This window comes from Bemisia tabaci, chromosome 7 (assembly GCF_918797505.1).
Source record: "Bemisia tabaci chromosome 7, PGI_BMITA_v3".
In the NCBI taxonomy this organism is placed as follows: Eukaryota; Metazoa; Arthropoda; class Insecta; order Hemiptera; family Aleyrodidae; genus Bemisia; species Bemisia tabaci.
Window position 1 is genome coordinate 51,367,572 of NC_092799.1, and position 18,896 is coordinate 51,386,467.

Consider the following 18,896-nt stretch of genomic DNA (forward strand, 5'->3'; position numbering starts at 1 on the left):
ATCGTTAAATCGGAGAAGTACTGTAAATTCGCTTAAAATTTAATGTTTTTTTCCACTTTTATATTTGTAGGTAACCTCGAAATTGGTTTCAATAAGTACCGACTCTGAGAAGAAAAATGTTAACATTGGTTCTTACGGAGCTTTCGCTTCTGTTGACGTAGTTTATTTATTCTATGTCCGGAATGAGCCTCGAGACACACAAGAGCGTGTGCTAACCATGGCTCACCACAGAAATGCAGTTACGGCTCTCGGTCGATATTTTCTCACTCGAAGCTACGGCGAAGAATCGATTATCCAGAGGGTCGGTGTCAACACTCTTGAATCCATCTTTATTTCCCGTAGGTTTAAATGCCGATCAATCGATTCATCGGAAGATGGAATGTAACGCACCGCCGCGCCGCCGCTTACACGCTCCGGATGGAAATGCAGGCGGCGGAGGAGGTGACGGTGCAGTCGAGGTGGATACTGCACCGTCAAGGAAGAGCGGCTTATAAGTCTTTAAACGTTGCCAAATTTCCTTTTAAAAATCACGGATTTCCGGGAAAATTCTTAAATGTTTTTCTTCCTATTTACTAGGGAGTTTTGCTCCTAATTTGATCTAAATGTCTGACAATTTCAAGGAATAATATCCATGACTCTCTTCAAAAGTAAATATTTTCTGATGGGAAACTTGGCATTATTCGAATGCTCTTACGGCGTTTCTCCCTAGCATGGCAGCATGGGTGACTCACCATAGCTCAGAACCTTGGAAGTTCCCCCTTTCAATGTCAATGCCCGCCATTTTTCCATCAGTAAAAGCACGGTAAAAGTATCCCCAATGGGATAAATATGGACTATTGTGGACTCGGTGGACTCATGTGGACTCAGTGGACTCATGTGGAAATCGAGTCATGCCCTCTAGTCAGAGAGATGATGTTATATGGACCAGCTAGTCCCATGATCATCCTCATTTTTCACCTGTCCATATTTTCAATCTTTCCTGTGCCTGTGGCATGTAATAATGGTAATATACTCTTCTGAACGCGTAGAGTAAGGATTTATGATTTAAAATGTCATACGATAAAAGCCTACTTCCCAAGTAACATTTTTAACGGAAAAATCGGGATATTTTGAAATTAAGCTGCAGATACAGAAATTACTTCTTACCTCATACAATGTCCTTATGTAGGGTACCCTTTAGTTCCGTGCATGTAGCAGGCTGGCTTTTTGATGCTTAAAAATTGGAATTTGGGAGCGAATTTTTCACAGAATAAGTATGCATTAAGACTTGTTTTACTTGAAATCATTAATATCTCACTTTTTTCAACAACTGCTCGTATGCGCCTTTTGTGCTGCTCCAAGCCCTTCAAATATATTATCCCAAATCTAGGACTGGAAACCACGTCATGGATTGTAAAAAAGAGCCTCCGGTCACGAGTCACGCTGATCTGGAGGATGAAGAAGAAAAACATTCACCACCACCCCCCCCCCCCGTCCCTCGTAATCTTCTGTTCGCTATAGCTAAGTAGTCGAGCTGATTTTGTAATAATCCCCGTTTTTTGGTATTATTCCTTTGGCCTGTTTCGTTTACAGCGGAGGAACGTTCGGTCTTCAACATTCGAGAACGGGTTGTCATACAAACTCAGCTACGTCTGTTAATAACTAAGAACTTAAGTTTTTTTCATTAACGGCGACAACTGAGCCAAAAATGCAAATACCGCGCGAGTCAATGATCTCTCGTGATTCCCGGAGAATTCCGGAACTATGATTTGTGGTTTGACTTCTAGGAACGTTCTGTCGTTCACTTTCGAAACGAAGTTTTTTGTTTTCTTTATATCCAAGGCTGTTGCCCTCTCACCGCTATCTAATGTCTCTGATGTTTTTGTCTTCTACGTAGAAAAATATAAGTATGCACTCTCCAAAATTACCAACATTAAAACTTATTATCGTTGCGTGTGAAATGCATCACAGCTTCGCTCAGGAATCAGATCCCCAGCTATACATGAAAATCGGACGCGCGGTAAGGAGAGGTGGGCTCAGAAAAAGTCAAATATCTCGGCAACCCGTGGATCTAAACAACTTCAGAAGCTGAAAGTATAGCCCTTAAAACCCTCTCCACAAATGCTTTATCTACGATACTTCTTGAGCATTGAAATCGGGAATCTTACTTTTGGGTACACCACCGTACAATGCAATGCAAAATTGGAGTTTTTTGTAATTTGATTGCAATAAATTTCAATCAAAAGTGTTCCTTTGATCGGCAGATAGGTAGCATACACAACACTCCGATGCTGTAGCAATAAAATTACCATCTAATTGCAATTTATTGCAATCTGCGGGCTGATCATTAAAATTGATATACAAAGCGATAGACAAAGAAGACAAAAAGGATATGAAGGGATCCTGTTGGTGGATTCGGGTCGTTGCAATGTACACAGACCAACTAGGGTAATATAGAAACTAACGGCAACCCACGAGAGACCCTTAAGTTAGTCTATCATTTTCTCCCCTAGTCCATAGGTACCTCTGATTGAGATGTTGCATGTGTGAGGAATTCGCAATTTGACCACTGATTTTTATGTAAAAGTTCGCGAAAAACACGATGGTGCCACTAGTTTCTTCTGAAATCAACTCCCAAGCTCAAAAAAGCTCTCAAAGTTGAGGCTGTGACTAAGGGGATATCCCACGCTATCCCGAAAATCCACCTCTACATCAAGACGAACTCTCCATGCGAAGATAGAGAGCAAATACATTAGCAGGGATGCCGGGTTTTCAGTTTTAGAGTCCCCAAATAAAGTGGGAGCCCTGCTAATGTATTTGCTCTCTATCTTCGCAATGGAGAGTTCGTCTTGACGTAGAGGTGGATTTTCGGGATAGCGTGGGATATCCCCTTAGTTACAGCCTCAACTTTGAGAGCTTTTTTTGAGCTTGGGAATTGATTTCAGAGAAAACCAGTGGGACCATCGTGTTTCTCGCGAACTTTTACTTAAGAATCAACAGTCAAATGGCAAATTCCTCACACATGCAACATCTCTATTTCAAGCAATAGGATCGCTCCATACTGTGCTTTCTTTGTCTATCGCTTTGTATGTAAATTGAAATAATGAGCCTGCTGTGCTATACTCGGGCACATGTGCCTTGCCAGAAGTGTATATCCACTAATTGATGTGTGCTCGTGTTTTTGCAGAGATGGTCGGGTGTTTCGAGGGCCCGCGGTTGCGCGCCTCTCCGCTGAAACGGCAGCCGCAGCCGCCGGAGGTGGTGGACACCAAGTTCTTCCTCTTCACCCGCAACAACAGCCGAGCGGGGCTCCAGCCGGACCTGCTCGCCTACGACGACGAGGGCCAGTCCCTGCTCAACGCCAAGTTCGAGCCCAAGAAGCCCATCAAAGTCATCATCCACGGATTCAAAGGCAGCGGCAAGGACCGGGGAGCCCTCGACATCACCCACGCCCTCCTCAACCTGGTGAGCCTCCACTTCTCACCCTTTTAATCGACTCATTATTAGAACCCGTGGACGAAGCTAGAGTCCCTTTATACTGAGAGTCAAGACAATGTGAATCCATTTCTGATTGGTTCCCGTATTTTAGGCCTTCGCAGTGTCACAAACGGGAATAAAGATTACATTTTCACCGATTGCAAAGATTATAATCTGGAATGGACCAGGGAATTACGGGTTCGGCAAGGAACAAACGGGATGAGAGAAGGAACGGAGAAAGGAGTTTGAGAATGGGCCGATCAAAGATTACGAAAAACGTTCAATTTCTGTAATCTTTATTCCCGTTTGTGACTCCACGAGGGGTGTTGACTTGACTCTCAGTATAAAGGGACTCTAGACGAAGCCAACGAGAAATACAGCCATATACTGTCAGGGCCGGATTTAGGGGTCACATGGGCCGCGGCCCGAGGCGGCAAATTTAGGGGGCGACAAATGTTGTAATTTGTTCAAATGTAGGTATCAAGAAAAAAATCTGATTTAGAAAAAAAATTACGAACGAGAAAAGGCGATAAAATCTCTCGTTTTCTGAGAGTTAAAGTATAGTAATTTCTAATTTGTTCGTCTTTCGGTGATACAATAAGAGACAGCGCCTCTCATTAGTTGAGAGAGAAACCAAACACGCAATTCAGCCCAGAGCGGCGCGGCGCAGAGAGCAATGAGGACGAGGACTTGAGATGAAAAGGAGGAGCCCTCCCTCGGCGCCGCGGTCAGCAGGAAACACTTATTAGCGCCTACAAGACTCCATGAATACTTCACGCATTGCGTCAAACGTAGTGCGGTCAGGAGCGGTCGGCGTGAAACGCATAGCGCCTACAAGACTGCAGGGACACTTCACGCATTGCGCCACAGTGCGGTTAACGCTTTGGCGGAAATTAAAATCATCAAACCACATTCATGTTTATTCTTTCATAATTTTTTCGTTCTTTTCTTATTAATGAAAGGTCTCGTCCACACAGAGATAGTTTCACGGAACTTAATTTTCGCGCAAAGTTCCATGAACTTTTGCTAGTGTAGACTTTCAGAAAAAATGTGCTCAACACGAGTAAGTGCGTCTTATGCACCCCTCCTCCTCCGGCTTGTTTACTTGATGGTTTGTATCGATGTTTCAAAACGAACGAACAAACGAGAAGGGGGCGGCATAATACAGGCGGCCTTTGGCCATGGGCGGCAAGTAGGTAAATCCGGCCCTGCATGCTATCCCTTCAAACGGGTGCTTCCTATAGACTAAGGAGAGAAATACTCCCGTCCAAAGCAACAACGCCGTATGAGCCATCAGACGTTGTCAAATTTCCATAGACACATCACGAATTTTCAGGAAAATTCCTGAATATTCCCTCTCTGATTTATCAGAGGATCTTTTTCGTAATTTGATCCAAGGAGTCTGAAAATTTCAAAAAACAGTATTCATAACTTTTCTGAACATTTATTTTTTTCTGAAAGAAAATTTGGCACCATTCGAATGTGCATACGGCGTTTTTACTTACCACGGCAGAATGATGGAACAAATAAAACCAAGACGTAGTAGAATTCATATTTTAGTTACTGAAACTTCTCGGCTTGATAGCCACCATCAGAGCTTTTACAACTTGCATCACTTACACACACAAAAAAAAAAATGTTTTATCACATGGATGCAATCAAATAACAAAAAAATTATTATTTGATGCTTATTATTCAACTATGCCCATGCGATGAATCCTACTTTTTTGTCAATGTAAGTGGTGCAACTTGTAATAGCTCTGATGATGGCTATCAAGCCGAAAAGCTTTAGCAATTAAAGTATGAACTCTACTACATCTTGGTTTTATTCTTTCTCAAAATCTTATGACATCGTTCAACATGAGGTGTTTAAATTTCTATTGAAGGATGAATTTAGTATCATTAATATATTTATTTTCGCCTCATATTTTCAGGAAGATGTAAATGTGGTTGTAGTCAATTGGGAAAAAGGAGCAGCCGGACCCAGCTATGCAGTCGCTGCTGGCAACACGCAACTGATCGGACGGCAACTGGGCCTTCTTCTCCAAAATATGATTATGTTGGGTGCTTCTGCTGAAAATATCCACATTATTGGCTTCAGTTTAGGAGCTCACATCGCAGGCTTCACTGGTCGAGCTCTGCTCACTCTAAAGGGTGAAAAAGTTGGAAGAATCACAGGTATTTCTAACAATTAACGAATAGGTTCAATAGGAAAAGATTAAAACGTGGGTAAACAAGACTAAAACAATAAAAACAATAAAATGGAGGATGTTTCTTACAGTTACCGGCTCATTTTCAGCTGCAAAAAACACAATTTTCTCAAAACAAAATTTTCAAGGTAAAAAAAATTGCACAATCTTAGCGACATTGGAACGCTCTTGGTTCCTTTTTGCAAAATGCAGTCCATATTTCCCAGTATTAAGTAATTATTTTTTTATCCCCTATTTTCATATTGTAATGATTGAAAACAGTGTTTTTGCTTTGGTTACTGATCTTTTTTACTGAACTGATTTATTTAAGCCCTTAAGATCATTATTATGGCTTTGATTTTGTCATGTTCTTTATTCTGCAATGCTAAGGACAACTGCTGTATGAACCTTCAGACGTTGCCATATTTCCTTCAGTAAAAAACTAATTTACTGGGGAACCTGTGAATATTTTTCTTTGTGTTTTTCAAACAATTGCGTTTGCTATTCAATCTGAAATGTCTGAAAATTTCAAGAAAAAATATGCACAACGTTCTTTGAAAATTTCTAATTTTATCCAGAGAAATTTGGCAACTCTAGAATGTCCATACAGCGTTCTTCCTCAGCACGGCAGTATTTTCCTAATTTATTCACTTGAGGGGCTTGGAGGACAAGGTGCATAAGTGCAGTTTTCGATATTTCAAGAAAGCTGTAAAATTACACGGATCCTTATGGCGGAAAGAAAATTCAAACTGACTCTTTGATGCTTAAAAATTGGAATTTGAGAGCAAATGTTTCACAGATTATGTTTTAAGATTAGTTTTACTTAAAATCATTAATATCTCAATTTTTTAAAAAAATGCACTCATGTGCCCTCTCCTCTGAGTCCCTCCATTCATCTTTTTCTCTACCGATAAAACAGACTCTTGTGATTTTAATTTTGCAAAAATTGAAACTCCTAAGTTTTAATTTCCAGGTTTAGACCCAGCGTCTCCCCTATTTCGACAAGTATTCGCAAGATCCCTTGAATCACTAAACACAGACGACGCACATTTTGTAGATGTAATCCATACAGATGGAGCTGCAACTTGGTCGGAAGGTTTTGGGCTGCTGAAGCCCATTGGCCATGTTGACTACTTCCCGAATGGTGGTCAAAACCAACCAGGCTGTGTTCAAGTTCGTCAACCACTTCTTGTCAGCACATTAGGTGAAAGCATTGCCTTTGAAATCCTCTTGATTTATTTCTTATTTTTTCGTAAATTAATGAAGCACATAAAAAGTGACCCTCCTTATTTTCTAAAAATCGTGTACCGAAGGGCATTAGGGTCTTGAGTTCTTTATTATCCAGATTAATTGGGAGCTGATTGGGTCCAGATGAACCAAAATCCGGAAAAATGATCATGTAGAAATGATCAGTTAAAAAGCAACTCCCAAGACCGTAGACCTATGGTAATTGTATATGTAGGCAATTACAAACCGATTTAACGAGGCTCAAAGAAGTCAAATTTTTTTATGGTCAGATAATTTTAACAGGTGTGTAGAGAGTGGATTCTGACCCATATTTTTTATTTTTCACCATCATTTGGCTATCAGGTGTCGAGAGAGCTCAAGATTTTGGAAGCTTGCACCTACAAATATTAGTAACTCATTAAAAAACAAACATATTTAGGAAGAATTAATAGAATAGAATTCATGGATGCGTAATACTGAAAAATTTCCATACGAGATCAGTCAAGACTTAAATTCAACATAAAAATACACAGCTCATAAATTTCAAACAAACTTAAATTCTGTATTTTGTCTGTTCCAGAGGGCACTACAAATTCAAGTGTTGTTTGCAATCATGTACGAGCCTGGCAATTGTTCAAAGAGAGTCTTAATCCTGCAGGATGCACTTTTCGAGCATGGCATTGCCCGTACGGCCATGAAAGTTTCTTAGAAGGTTCTTGTTTTCCACAGAAGTGCATCACAGACAATGGTGAGAAGTGGACCGTTAAAACCATTCTTTATTTCTTTCAGTATTAGATGATTTGTGTAATTCATGCAAGTGCCACTGGTTCTATGATGGATTAAGAAAAAAAGAACAGCTCAAAATTGCTCCTGAGATGACTCAATTTTCCAAATGTCCTCAGGCAGCCGCTTGAAACACCTCTTTGAAGCTAAAGAAATCCCCAGAACCCTCCTTTAAAGCTAGGGGAGTCCCACAGACCTTTTTTGTGGAATGTCTTTTAGTGCCTCCCCCCCCCCCCCCCCAGCACCCCGTTGATGAGGTGCCTTTCTGCTCTCCCCACGACAAGTTCCTTGTTTTGCTCATGCAAACTGTATAAATTCAAATAATATCCTTGGGTATGAATTAGTGATGGTTCTTCGCACTAACCAAAGGGTTAAGAATGACAAAAAATTGAACCTGCAGATTAAACAAGGTAACTAACTTCTAGTTGGTAAACTGAAGAAAATAAAATAAAGCAGAATTGAAAGAAATGAGTAAAAGAACTCAAACTCAGAAAAATATTTAAAATGTTTATCTTATATAACCCTTTTTATCAATCGTTTTCCTGTTTTTTACATAGAAACTGGAGATTGCGGAATGATGGGATTCCCTGCAGAAAAGTCCAAAGCTCGAGGAGCACTCTACCTAGTAACTAAAGATTCTAGTCCATTCTGTGGTACGTAAACAAATGTTTTATTTATTTCTTTATTCACATCAGAGTACATTAGAAAATAGGTAGTAACAGGTTCCTCAAAAGTCTGTTCCAACCTTTTGAACAACAGTACAAACAAATGTCCCAGAAAAAATTCTTTGAAATAAATTTCAATATTGTTCTTCACCCTACTTGCGTCAAAACCAGTTTAAAAGCCTTCATCCGATAAAATTGTTGAATGTTCCTCAGAAAGTTCAAAAAGGTCCATTTTCAATATGCCCCCCCCCCCCCAATTACATTGTCTACATACATTGTTTGTGGAATAAGCTTGAAATAGTAATTTTTTATTGTAAAATGCAGTTTATATCATCACCAGCTAGCTTGCATTGACTTTTACTTTTACATATAACTTGCCCTTTTTCCTGTTTTCAGGTAATCAGCTGCAGGCAAAAATATACCTGTCAGAGAAATCAGAAACTGCGAGAGGGTATTTACAACTCACTGTTCTGGAGCCCAAAGTTTACTCCTCATTTCAGTTTCCAACCAAGTGAGTTAATTGAATGCTTGTGCATTGTGCAAATTTATTTCTACTTAAATTATGGACAATCTGCTGAATATGGGCACTACTGTTCAAGAATTTGATTTGGCAGCTTTTTTAAAATTTATCAATAGATGATTTTGAACCCGCTATCAAAATTGCATTATTGATTTGAGAACAGAACAAGGATCCTAGCATTTGCAGCAATACACATCGCCTGCTCTGAACTTTGATTGGATGCTGTTTTTTATTATCTTGAAAAGTTTCAAAAAATCACACCTTGCAAAGGCGAGAAGCATCGTTTTTCTGTTTTTTTTCTTTGTAAGACAATTGTATCTTTTTAACTTACTCGCACTCAGAAAAATGAGTGTAGCTGCTTCAAATTGGTTCATGAAACATATTTTCTTTTATAGACCACTAGACCAGGTGCGAATTTAAACAATGTAATACATGTTTTCTCATCAAAAGCTCAGCAGCCGGATTGTTGAAACTTTAACTGGCTATGTCGGCACGATAAGACAAGACATGGCCCTATCTGCGCCGTGTAATATATCGATTTTCGATTCTTGTCGTGCCGACATAAATTTCAACAATCAGGCTGCTGGTATAACACAATTTGTGCAACAAAAGTTAGGTTAAATCCAAGATCAGCCTGAGCTTAAGTTTGGCGTCAGTATGATGAGTTTGTTGCTTGGTGAACGTTTAGCGGGCTGCCAAATCCTGACCATCGATCAACGTTTTAAATTAGATGAATTCCACTCGTCCTCTCACCCTTTATCTATTTAAATACAAATGTCAGTTGAAAACGATCAAATTTAAGAAATTCGATTGTTGAGCAAATGCCAAACTGAAGCTAAACTTAAGCTCAAGCTGATCGTGGATTAAGGCCTATTGAATGCAGCTCTTAGCTGAGATATCAATTTTTTCTAATGGAAGAATCCAAACTTTTCGCTCATAAAAAAACCATCATCAAATTGAGTTACATCAGACAGCAACAAGTTAACAAACGTTTACAATTTCCTAAATGCTGCCATGAAAATTAGGTCTTTTATACTTCATGAATGAATTGAAAAAATTGATTTGTTAAAAAATGAAAAATTTGTAATGCTTTTGTTAGACCCCTTTTTTAAACCCACAAAGGGTAAAAACAAAGTAATTTTTATCTATCTATCTATCTACCTACCTAGGGTGGTTATTCAATTTTTTTCGTTTTTGATAGATTCCAAGAAATCCGTGGAGGAATCATGTACTCGAGTCTATCATTAGCAAACCACACGGAAGATAGCTCAGAAATCCCTGAAGTAGAGGCAGAAGTAAGCTATTACACTCTGACGCAACTCCCAAATGGTGCGCCATTTCACCCTCTAACAATCGTTGACTTTGTATCAGTGGCTGATTTGAATGGAAGGATGTAAGTGATGTCTAATTTTTCCAAAGTACTCTCTTTCATTTAAAATAATTCTTGATGATCAAGTTTTTATTCTGACCGATTCATCTCTTTTTTCAGGAGAGACTGAAATATTTCCTTGTCATAACTACGCATTGAACAAAGTAGAGGCAACAAAAATTTCGAAAGGGATATTGGATGGATTACATAGGAATTAAAAACTGATCTAGGTACAACACTGAATACCTAGAAATTTTGGCGTCAACTCTTCGATATTTTTATATGATGTTCCTTGCAACATTCTGGGTGAAATGAGCTATTGAAATTGAACTTTATATGTGCCAATCTGGAAAAAATTGGGTCTGAAAAGTTCATTTTTTGGCACATGCCCTGTTAGTTGGAGGAGTGGCACATGTCCTGTTAGTTGGAGAAGTAGCTTTGTTGCTGAGTTGAAAATGTGTAGTTTTTTGTTTCCAACTGCGTTGCCACTGAGTCGTTGGTTTTACCATTCGCTACATTCTTCCACCTAAAAGTGCGTGTAAAACTGCTCAAAAGTGCACTTTTCAGACTAGATTTCCTTTAATTTAGAGCACAAAAAGTCTAATAACATGTAAAGGTCATCTTACCGGAAATCATGAGGAACATCATATCAAAAAACTTCGTTTAGTTGATGCCAAATTTCTCTGCTACGATTCGGTACATCTATCGACCTTTCCTTTTAGTGCTGTCATGACAGCAACAAATAAATGTGCTTGGAAACAGGCTCAGACACTCTTATTACAGTTGTATCTTGTCATCACGTTTATCGGAATCGTTTCGGAAACCCTTTTCCGGAAAGAACCATCTTCTTTTAATTTCCCATGAAAACTGTTGCAACAAAATAGGTATGTGGTAGAACATCAGCTGGTGTTCCTTCTATTTTTTAAGAGAGTTCTAAAAATACCAGCTTTATTCAGCAGTTTTGGAACTATCCTCGAGCTTGGTAAATCTCTCTTTTAGATATCCTCAGTATATCCCTTCCTTCTTTTTTTCAGATGGAGGTACTGCCGAAAGAATGCTCAGTTACAGCAGATCAGAGGAACCAATGTGCAAAACGCTATCATTCATCTTAAATCAAAAGGCTGTTAATTTACCAGGTAAATAATTGTTAAATTAGGAATCTGACTATATGTAAGTTTAGGATCCATGGTTGATTTTAAAATAACTGACGTTAAACAAAGCACCTGAAAGAACTTGTTTTCAAAGCAATTTAAAATGATCATTAGAATTTGAAAGATACTTTCTTGCTGGTCTATTCTGCAAGAATTATATTTTCATTCTTGATTAGAGAATACCCTCATACCCAACAAAGCTTGAATGAGTGAGCCTGTAGAGATAACAGTTCACATTAGGTGGCTTTACTGCCTTCGTTTTCTGCCATGATAGCAAAAAAAGCCGTAAGTGCAAAGATAAAGTTTTAAGAAAATAGGCTTGGTAGCATTTGAGTGGAGAATATTGTTAAAAGAAGCCGTCATTCTTCGTAAAATTGGCTTTGATCATTCAGAAGACTCTCAGAATTAGTTCGAATGATTAAAAATTGACAGATCTTATTTTCAACTATTTTATATAAAAGGATCTGTTTCATTTTCATGTTAGGTTAGTGTCAGGCAAGACACCTGTAAGTGCTATCTTCTGCATGCTTTTGTGGTTGCGTTTTGGGCACATATCAAACAATTTTCATAGTTAAAAATTGTGGCAGAAATGCAAGTCATTTTACTTACAAGTACTGCTCTCATTGGCTCTCAGGTGGAATAATGCACCCTACGGCCGTTTTGTCTGAAACAAGGTCAATTTTTGCACACTAATGGTTTTTTCGTACGTCTCGGTTTTAAATGAAGAAGACAAAGTTTGCTGTTTTAGCAGCATCAGTGATTTTATACAAATCAGATCAGAAATATTTTAAATGAACGAGTTTTCAAAAATTTGAGTTATGGCTCTCTTTGCTATCATGGCAGTTTTGTTCTTTCTGTAACTTTTGTTCTCTGATTGCTTAGCTTTCATGAGAAGGTGCTAAAAATGGTGTTAACCTTTTTGAAAAGTGGCCTGCCTGTTTGGTCAACCCTTTTTTTTATCAAGACTGATTGTGCAGGAGTAATAGAAAGTAGTTATTGCAGATCAACAACTTTCAGTGATGAAATTTTTGTACTCATATTTTGAACTAATATTTCTTGATTTTTTTTCTGAATTTTGGCTGATGATCATTCCTAGCCAGAAAATTGTTCTCTTTATTTTTTTAATTTTTGAATCATCGTCTGTAAGCCTTTTTCTTTTTTTTCGTGTCAACAATCAAATATTTTCATTCTTTCCCTCCAAAAGTTATGGAGCCTTTTTTTGGTAGTTATAAAATGTAGTCAAAATCCGCGAGTATTTTTAGTTAAATTTGAAATGGATAGACAGTTATGAAACTTACTCCTTCATCAAAATGTAAATGTGTACAGTAATACTTTGATGATCGGATGAATTGTGGTAGAGGCTTATGCCAGAGCCTGAATGGGTGTCAAATTTTCTTTAATTTCCCCTTATTAGCTAAAATAAATTACTGATCACTGAATCACTGATGTTGATATGATGGAAGTAGTAGTGTACAGAGTGATTGTCGCATAATCAATCTAGTGTTTGTTTTTCTTCTCATTTCTCTCTTTTTTATGGTTTTTCTCTTTTATCAGTCTTCATGAACAAAAAGTACTTTGGTCCCATTTAAGCTATTTTTTCTTTTTTCCCCCCAAATTGTTCTGTTAACTATTGTACTCCATTTTTCGGATTATTCTTTAAATGCCCTGACCGGAAAAATTGTGCAGCCTCTAAAATGTATTTTTGTAATCAGAAGTTCCTTCTTTATTTTATTTGCATTTGTATTCTTTTTCAATGATTGAAATGTTTCCATCCTAATCTGTTGTCATAAAGTGAGAGCCAGCTCATGCTTGGCTCTCGAGCCATGTTACTGTCTTTAAATAACCACTCATCTCATTTATGCAACTGTTAAATTTTAGTTTTTAAGCAAATCAGAGACTGAGATATTTTTGTATTTCAAGATCTGTACTGTAGACTTTAGGCTAAAATCGTTTTGGATTCAAGTGAAATACAACATTGATTAAAGTAATTGTTTGTATTTTACAACATTGATTAAATTAATTGTTTGTATTTATAGGTTATTTCAATTGTAGCATTGTTTAAAATCAGTAAGAAAATCTTACTTTAGAGTGGCTCAGTTTCAAAATGAGACTAGTTTTTACCATCATTTACGTAAAACACTGAGTCACTCTTTCAAGTTGGCCGGAAAAGAACGGAATTGAGTAAAATATAGATTATCTTGCCTGACACGTATCAGGCTGGATACAGAAAAAGCTGGATGATAATCAAAAACATAAATCTCATATCATAATATACATTATGTATGCAACAACTTAAACTTGGCAACTTAAAGTAGTCAAGGATCTCTTGTTGTTTGGATTCCACATGTTTTTTCGACGCAAAATTCTGCCAAAACACAAACATATGGACTTTCAGTACTATTTAAGTGCGTACATGTTTGCAAAATGGGGCTATGTAGTTGGCGGGTCCGATAATACTATGGCAGTTAATGTAGGTTTTACTAATAATGCAGACAAAATGTGAAATTCAAGTTGCTGTGAGAATTTTGTATTGCTTACTAACTTCAACAGTATGCATAGTAAAAATGTTTGATTGATCAGTGTGTAAATATTTAAATGATAAACATAAAGCAGAAAATCATAATTTTTCTCCACCCTCTGTTCTGATAATTTCAAAAGCAAAGTTTGATTTCAAAATAAAGCTGTGGATAGTGAGAATCAGATCATCAGCATTTACCTTGAGTGTCGAAAAAGCAACAGGACTAGTCCTGTGATTCAAAAGCTGAGATAGGGAGAGGCTTGATCGAAGACTCATTTTAAATATCAATTCAAAAGCTATCGATTGGGACCAATATGAAGTCGAATGGTCACAGAGTGACTAAGTCATGGTCGCTTTTAAAAAAGCATTTCTATCATCAAACACTTACAGTCTTTGAAATTGGTGTCATTACCACGTTTTTACGCGACATAAATCAAAATTTTCTTGCAAAGTCTCATGTCATTTTTTTCATCTCTTTTCTGGCCTGACTCAACCAATTTGTGATATTATGAATATTAAATTTTGTGTATTTATTTTCAAGTATATTAATTTTAAGATGTACCTGCAAGGATATTTTCTTATTTTAGTTTTGTTTTAATTAGTTAAGATCCACTGTATGTTTAGTTTTCTGTAATTAAGTAGATTTTACAGAATTCAAAAATGCCTCTAAAATTCTACTCCTCTCTTGCTCTGGAGATGATTTTATTGTATCGTTAATTTGTTGTTGTATTTATTTTTAAAAGAATAATTACACTTTACTGCCGCAAAAAAATCATCTTTCTTTTTTCCCCTCATGATATTTTTGTTTAATATTAGTTTTGCTCTCATATAATCCAATCTATTTGTCTCTCCTTTCCAAAAGAAAATCAAATACTTCTATAAATACAGTACTGTATCGCTATAACGAATTGGAAAGGGACCGGGCTATTCCTTCTCAAAAGAGAGATTTTTGTTGTAATGAGTGTCATTATAGCGAGAAAATCGTTCAAGGGACTGGGCGATTCCCTCCCAAAGGAGAGATTTTCGTTATAATGAGTGTCGCTATAGCGAGAGGATACTGTACATCAAAATATAAAAGAGAGGCTTTCCACTGACTTCATGCCTCGAGTTGGGTGTGGAGTCTGTCTGCTTTCCTAAACCAAAAATATATGAAAATGTTGCAAGAAAAGAAAAAGAAAAATGAAAATGAATTCAGCACATCAATGATGAAAAGTGCGAAACCCATTACCTCCGTTTGTGACGTCAGGGACTTCCTGGCATACAAGTGTCAAGTGTATGTACTTTGAAATTGAAATGATTTTTTGCTTGTACAAATAGATGCATAATATTTTTATGTTATGTCTCAAGTCCCTTAAGCTTTGCTCCAAGCAATATATTTCGCCTTTGCTGCATTCTGCAATTAGGAACTACAATCTCCAGCTGAATGTAACATATGTGCCATTAGTTTCGATATGCAGGTAAGTAATTTTACAAATTAAGTGGTCAGAAATTGTAAGTAGTTCCTAATCGCAAAATGAAGTCCAATGATTCATACACAATGTTCACCAATAGGTGAAATTGAAGTTCAAATATATGCATCTTCTAATTTTGTGGATGATCAGAATGCCGATCACACCAGTAGATTAGTGATTTATCGAACAAGGTTATCGAAACTAAAATTGATAATTTATTGTCGAAATTGAAAGTTACATATTTTCAGAACCAAGTCATTCACACTGCTGCAAGGAAACATAATAACTCAAACATAAAACCAAAGGGGAGTACTTTTTCATCAAGCTTTTAATATCCGTTGGTTTTCAACCAACATATTATAACATTTTAAAAGACTAAAAAGAAAAAAAATCCACCTTATTTAGTTTGTCCTGATGATATCTCCTCAAGCGCGTCACTGGAGGCGAGAGCGCTGTTTTGAAATTTGGCGGTAAAAGTTTGGCGGGAATAGCTGCCAGAAACTACTGCCATCTAGCGGACGGTAGAGACAGGAAATACCAACACGTTAGGACGTTGGAGGGGAAGTTGGCAGAAAATTGACTAGAGGCGCGAGTGTAGGAAAGGGAAGGGAGAGTAAAAGCTCAGAGCTTTTCCCTCCCCCTTCCCCTTGATCGAGTGAGTTTTCATCCCCGCGGTGCGTTCATTTCCCTCTTCCTTCCCAAGTCTGCAACTGAGGTGAGGTGTCCACATCACGCATTTTCGCTCTGGGCTTTCGATGCTCATCAGTGTTATTATCAGTTTGTTTTGATCACGGTCCTGCGTTAGCAGATTGTCTTTCTCGGAAGAAAAACCTCACGCGAAAATTACTGTTCGGCATCGGTCGTTGCTCTATAACTCCATTGATTTTTTTCCTCTCCACGCGATGTTTGGCGGGTAGAATGACGTTCACCAAGGATTACTGACACCTAACCCTCTGTTTTTTTAAATCATTCACTTACTTCCAAAGGAAAACAAAATTTCCTTTTTCCCCATTTTCTTTCTCCTACTTTGTGACTCAGCTTTTAATCAAGTGATTGCGGTGGAATTCTATTCAATTCTTACTCGCGTTGGTCCAGTGTATTACCGAAGGAAGTATTTATTTAGAAGTTGGAAGGAGCTTGACAGGTTTCGTCCGTATATTGTGTTTGCATAATATCATTTCATTTTAAGTGATTTTCATCGTGTCATCATCTCAACAGTGCTACTCAGTTCCAGTTTTAATGATGCCTTAAGTATCATAACACAGTGTGTGTTCTCTTCATCATCTCCCAGTAAATTATCCATGAATTCCTGTTCTGTCTTGGAACATGAATCATAAGCAAAACAATGAGGTGAGTAAGAACCTGATTTATGCATTGCTTGGTTTCAGATTCAACTAAGTAATTACGTGGCAGTTTGTTACATGTCTGTAGCAAAGTCATTGCTGTTTGTGCATGCCACAGAGGTGGGCGTATTCATACTAAACCTATACCCGTATTCTGTTTGTAAATGAAAAACTGCCTTGTAACTTTCGCTCCGTTGGGTTCTCTTGGGGGCTAATTTTAGTTCGTTCATTAACTACTTATGCGAACATTTCAGTGCTCGCTATACTCAAGTTCAATTCCAAAAGTTTCCTCATAAGAGGTCGAAAGAAAGAAATGGATTGTCACTTTTTGTTCCATGCTATCTGCGAATTTACAATCTCCAGTTTTTTTGCATAGCTTGTTCTTTTTCATCAGCAATTTTTTTTTTGGACTGTTATTAACTGATCAGTTATCGTCCATGATTTTTGTTGTCTCCGAGAGCTTGCTGAAACCATATGTTGGCACAGATTGTTGCTCCTCTGATTGGAGGCGTATTTCAGTTTTCTGTGAAGAGGTAGAGTAATGGACATGAGACTTACCATAAAATGAAGTTAAACCCTCAAATAAGAGGAACATCAAAGTATCAATCACTAAACTTATAATGATGAATGGTGCTGCATCCAATATCCTACTGTATCAATGTAGACATTGTGCAAGAACAGCATGACATTCATAGTAATTTAGCCGTCTCTTTGAGCCTCACTATTGCGAGATTAGGGTCAGTTCGCGTTAAATCAACAAAAAAATTTTGAAAATTTGATGCGACCATCGTGAACTTACATGAATATTGGTGAGCTTGATGTAAGTACAAGTTAAATATAAAAACGATTTTGAAGGTTTTGATTCTTAATTTTTAAAATTGCCCTAATTACATGGCTGACAATTTAGGTACAGGTAAAAACTCAGATTTTTTAGCAGCACACGTCTTTAAAACGCCGATGTATCTCTGGCTCCATGGAACCTACAGACCTTGTCCTTTGTAGCTCATGTCAAAGCTGTTGGTCTGTTAATTTGATCAGTTTTTCGAAAAAATTATTTTTTTTTCAAAATTTTTTTTTAAATTTTTTTTCTCCAAAATTTGAACTCCAGTCTTCAAAAAAGGGTGCCTTTGCCTTCTTGTGCAACTTTTCTCCCTCTAAGATATATATCTGAGTGAGTATACCTGAGATTTTTGAGACGGGGGTGGATATGGGATCAACTTTTATTAATTTTTTTGCATTTTTGCAGACTAATGCTTTTTTAAAATTCTTCCGTTGTGGTGGTTCTCATTTTCCACTATGGCATAATCTTCATAGGTATCTCACCCCTGAATCAATGCCTTTACATAAGTTATGAACTAGGGGAAATTTATCTTGAAAAAAATTTAGAACCTGCGGGCTTTCCATGAGCGGCTTTTAAGTAGTGTATTTTCTTCGTCAATATTGTATATTCCATTTCCGCAAAATGTGTTTTTTTTACGATTTGGCATCATATGTCCGTGAAATACTGATTTGACGGTTACTAGTTTGTGATCAAGCACATTTTTTCATGTAGTTTCACAAACTTAATGGTAGTGAAAAATTTCTCCAATTCTTAAAAAGCCCTGTTTCTGCCGGACGCGGGATGTAGATAGCGCATCCGCATGCTCCTATTTTGGGTTTGTTGACACCGTGATCATTGACACCACACGCAACCTTCCCGGTATTATGGTCACGTTTCAAATCGATATTCATGTTTTACGACTCTAAATCATCGCTATTTCTTTGCGAGAGGAGGAAAAATTGGAGGCGCCTCCGCTATCTTCATTCCAACGCCTTGATACAACTATTCGTGCTCTAAGGATGTCCGTATTGCATACTCACAAAATTGCAGGCGTTTTGATTTTCTTTATCGCAGAAGGGCCTTCGTTTGGCTGCTATGATCTTGACCGCGTTCAGCTGAAAGGAACCAAGCCACTTTAGTATTGCCAAATTTAATTGGGCAATTTAATTGTTTACATGACAACGGTCGTGCGGATTTTTGTGCAAATTTCAGTGCATTTTCTGCATAGTATGAAGCAAATTCCTTAAAGTTTTCCAAGGAATCCGTACAAACGTTCTCTTCTAAAAAAATGAAATTGCCTGGTTAAACGTAGCAATAGCTGATGTGGCTTGGTTCCCTTATGCTAAACGCGGTCCATTTGTAATCAAGGGATGTACTTACGTATCGTATGTGCGATTTCAGAAT

General features: G+C 37.7%; 2 protein-coding genes across 2 annotated transcripts in view; both read left to right on the plus strand.

Annotated features, from left to right (window-relative positions):
* The window catches only part of LOC109039374 (pancreatic triacylglycerol lipase), a 72,647-nt gene extending 59,523 nt beyond the window's left edge, over positions 1-13,124 (plus strand). The window contains exons 3-10 of the mRNA XM_019054836.2: positions 3,167-3,444; positions 5,391-5,634; positions 6,619-6,849; positions 7,453-7,620; positions 8,213-8,308; positions 8,717-8,831; positions 10,042-10,233; positions 11,244-13,124. Coding sequence (XP_018910381.2) covers positions 3,167-3,444; positions 5,391-5,634; positions 6,619-6,849; positions 7,453-7,620; positions 8,213-8,308; positions 8,717-8,831; positions 10,042-10,233; positions 11,244-11,337 — 1,418 coding nt within the window. The 3' untranslated portion in view covers positions 11,338-13,124. The remainder of the gene's footprint in view (positions 1-3,166; positions 3,445-5,390; positions 5,635-6,618; positions 6,850-7,452; positions 7,621-8,212; positions 8,309-8,716; positions 8,832-10,041; positions 10,234-11,243) is intronic.
* A 2,566-nt stretch (positions 13,125-15,690) lies between these two features.
* The window catches only part of RhoGAP100F (Rho GTPase activating protein at 100F), a 144,744-nt gene continuing 141,538 nt past the window's right edge, over positions 15,691-18,896 (plus strand). Inside the window, exon 1 of the mRNA XM_019054794.2 lies at positions 15,691-16,679. The gene's annotated coding sequence lies outside the window, so the exon portion shown is untranslated. The remainder of the gene's footprint in view (positions 16,680-18,896) is intronic.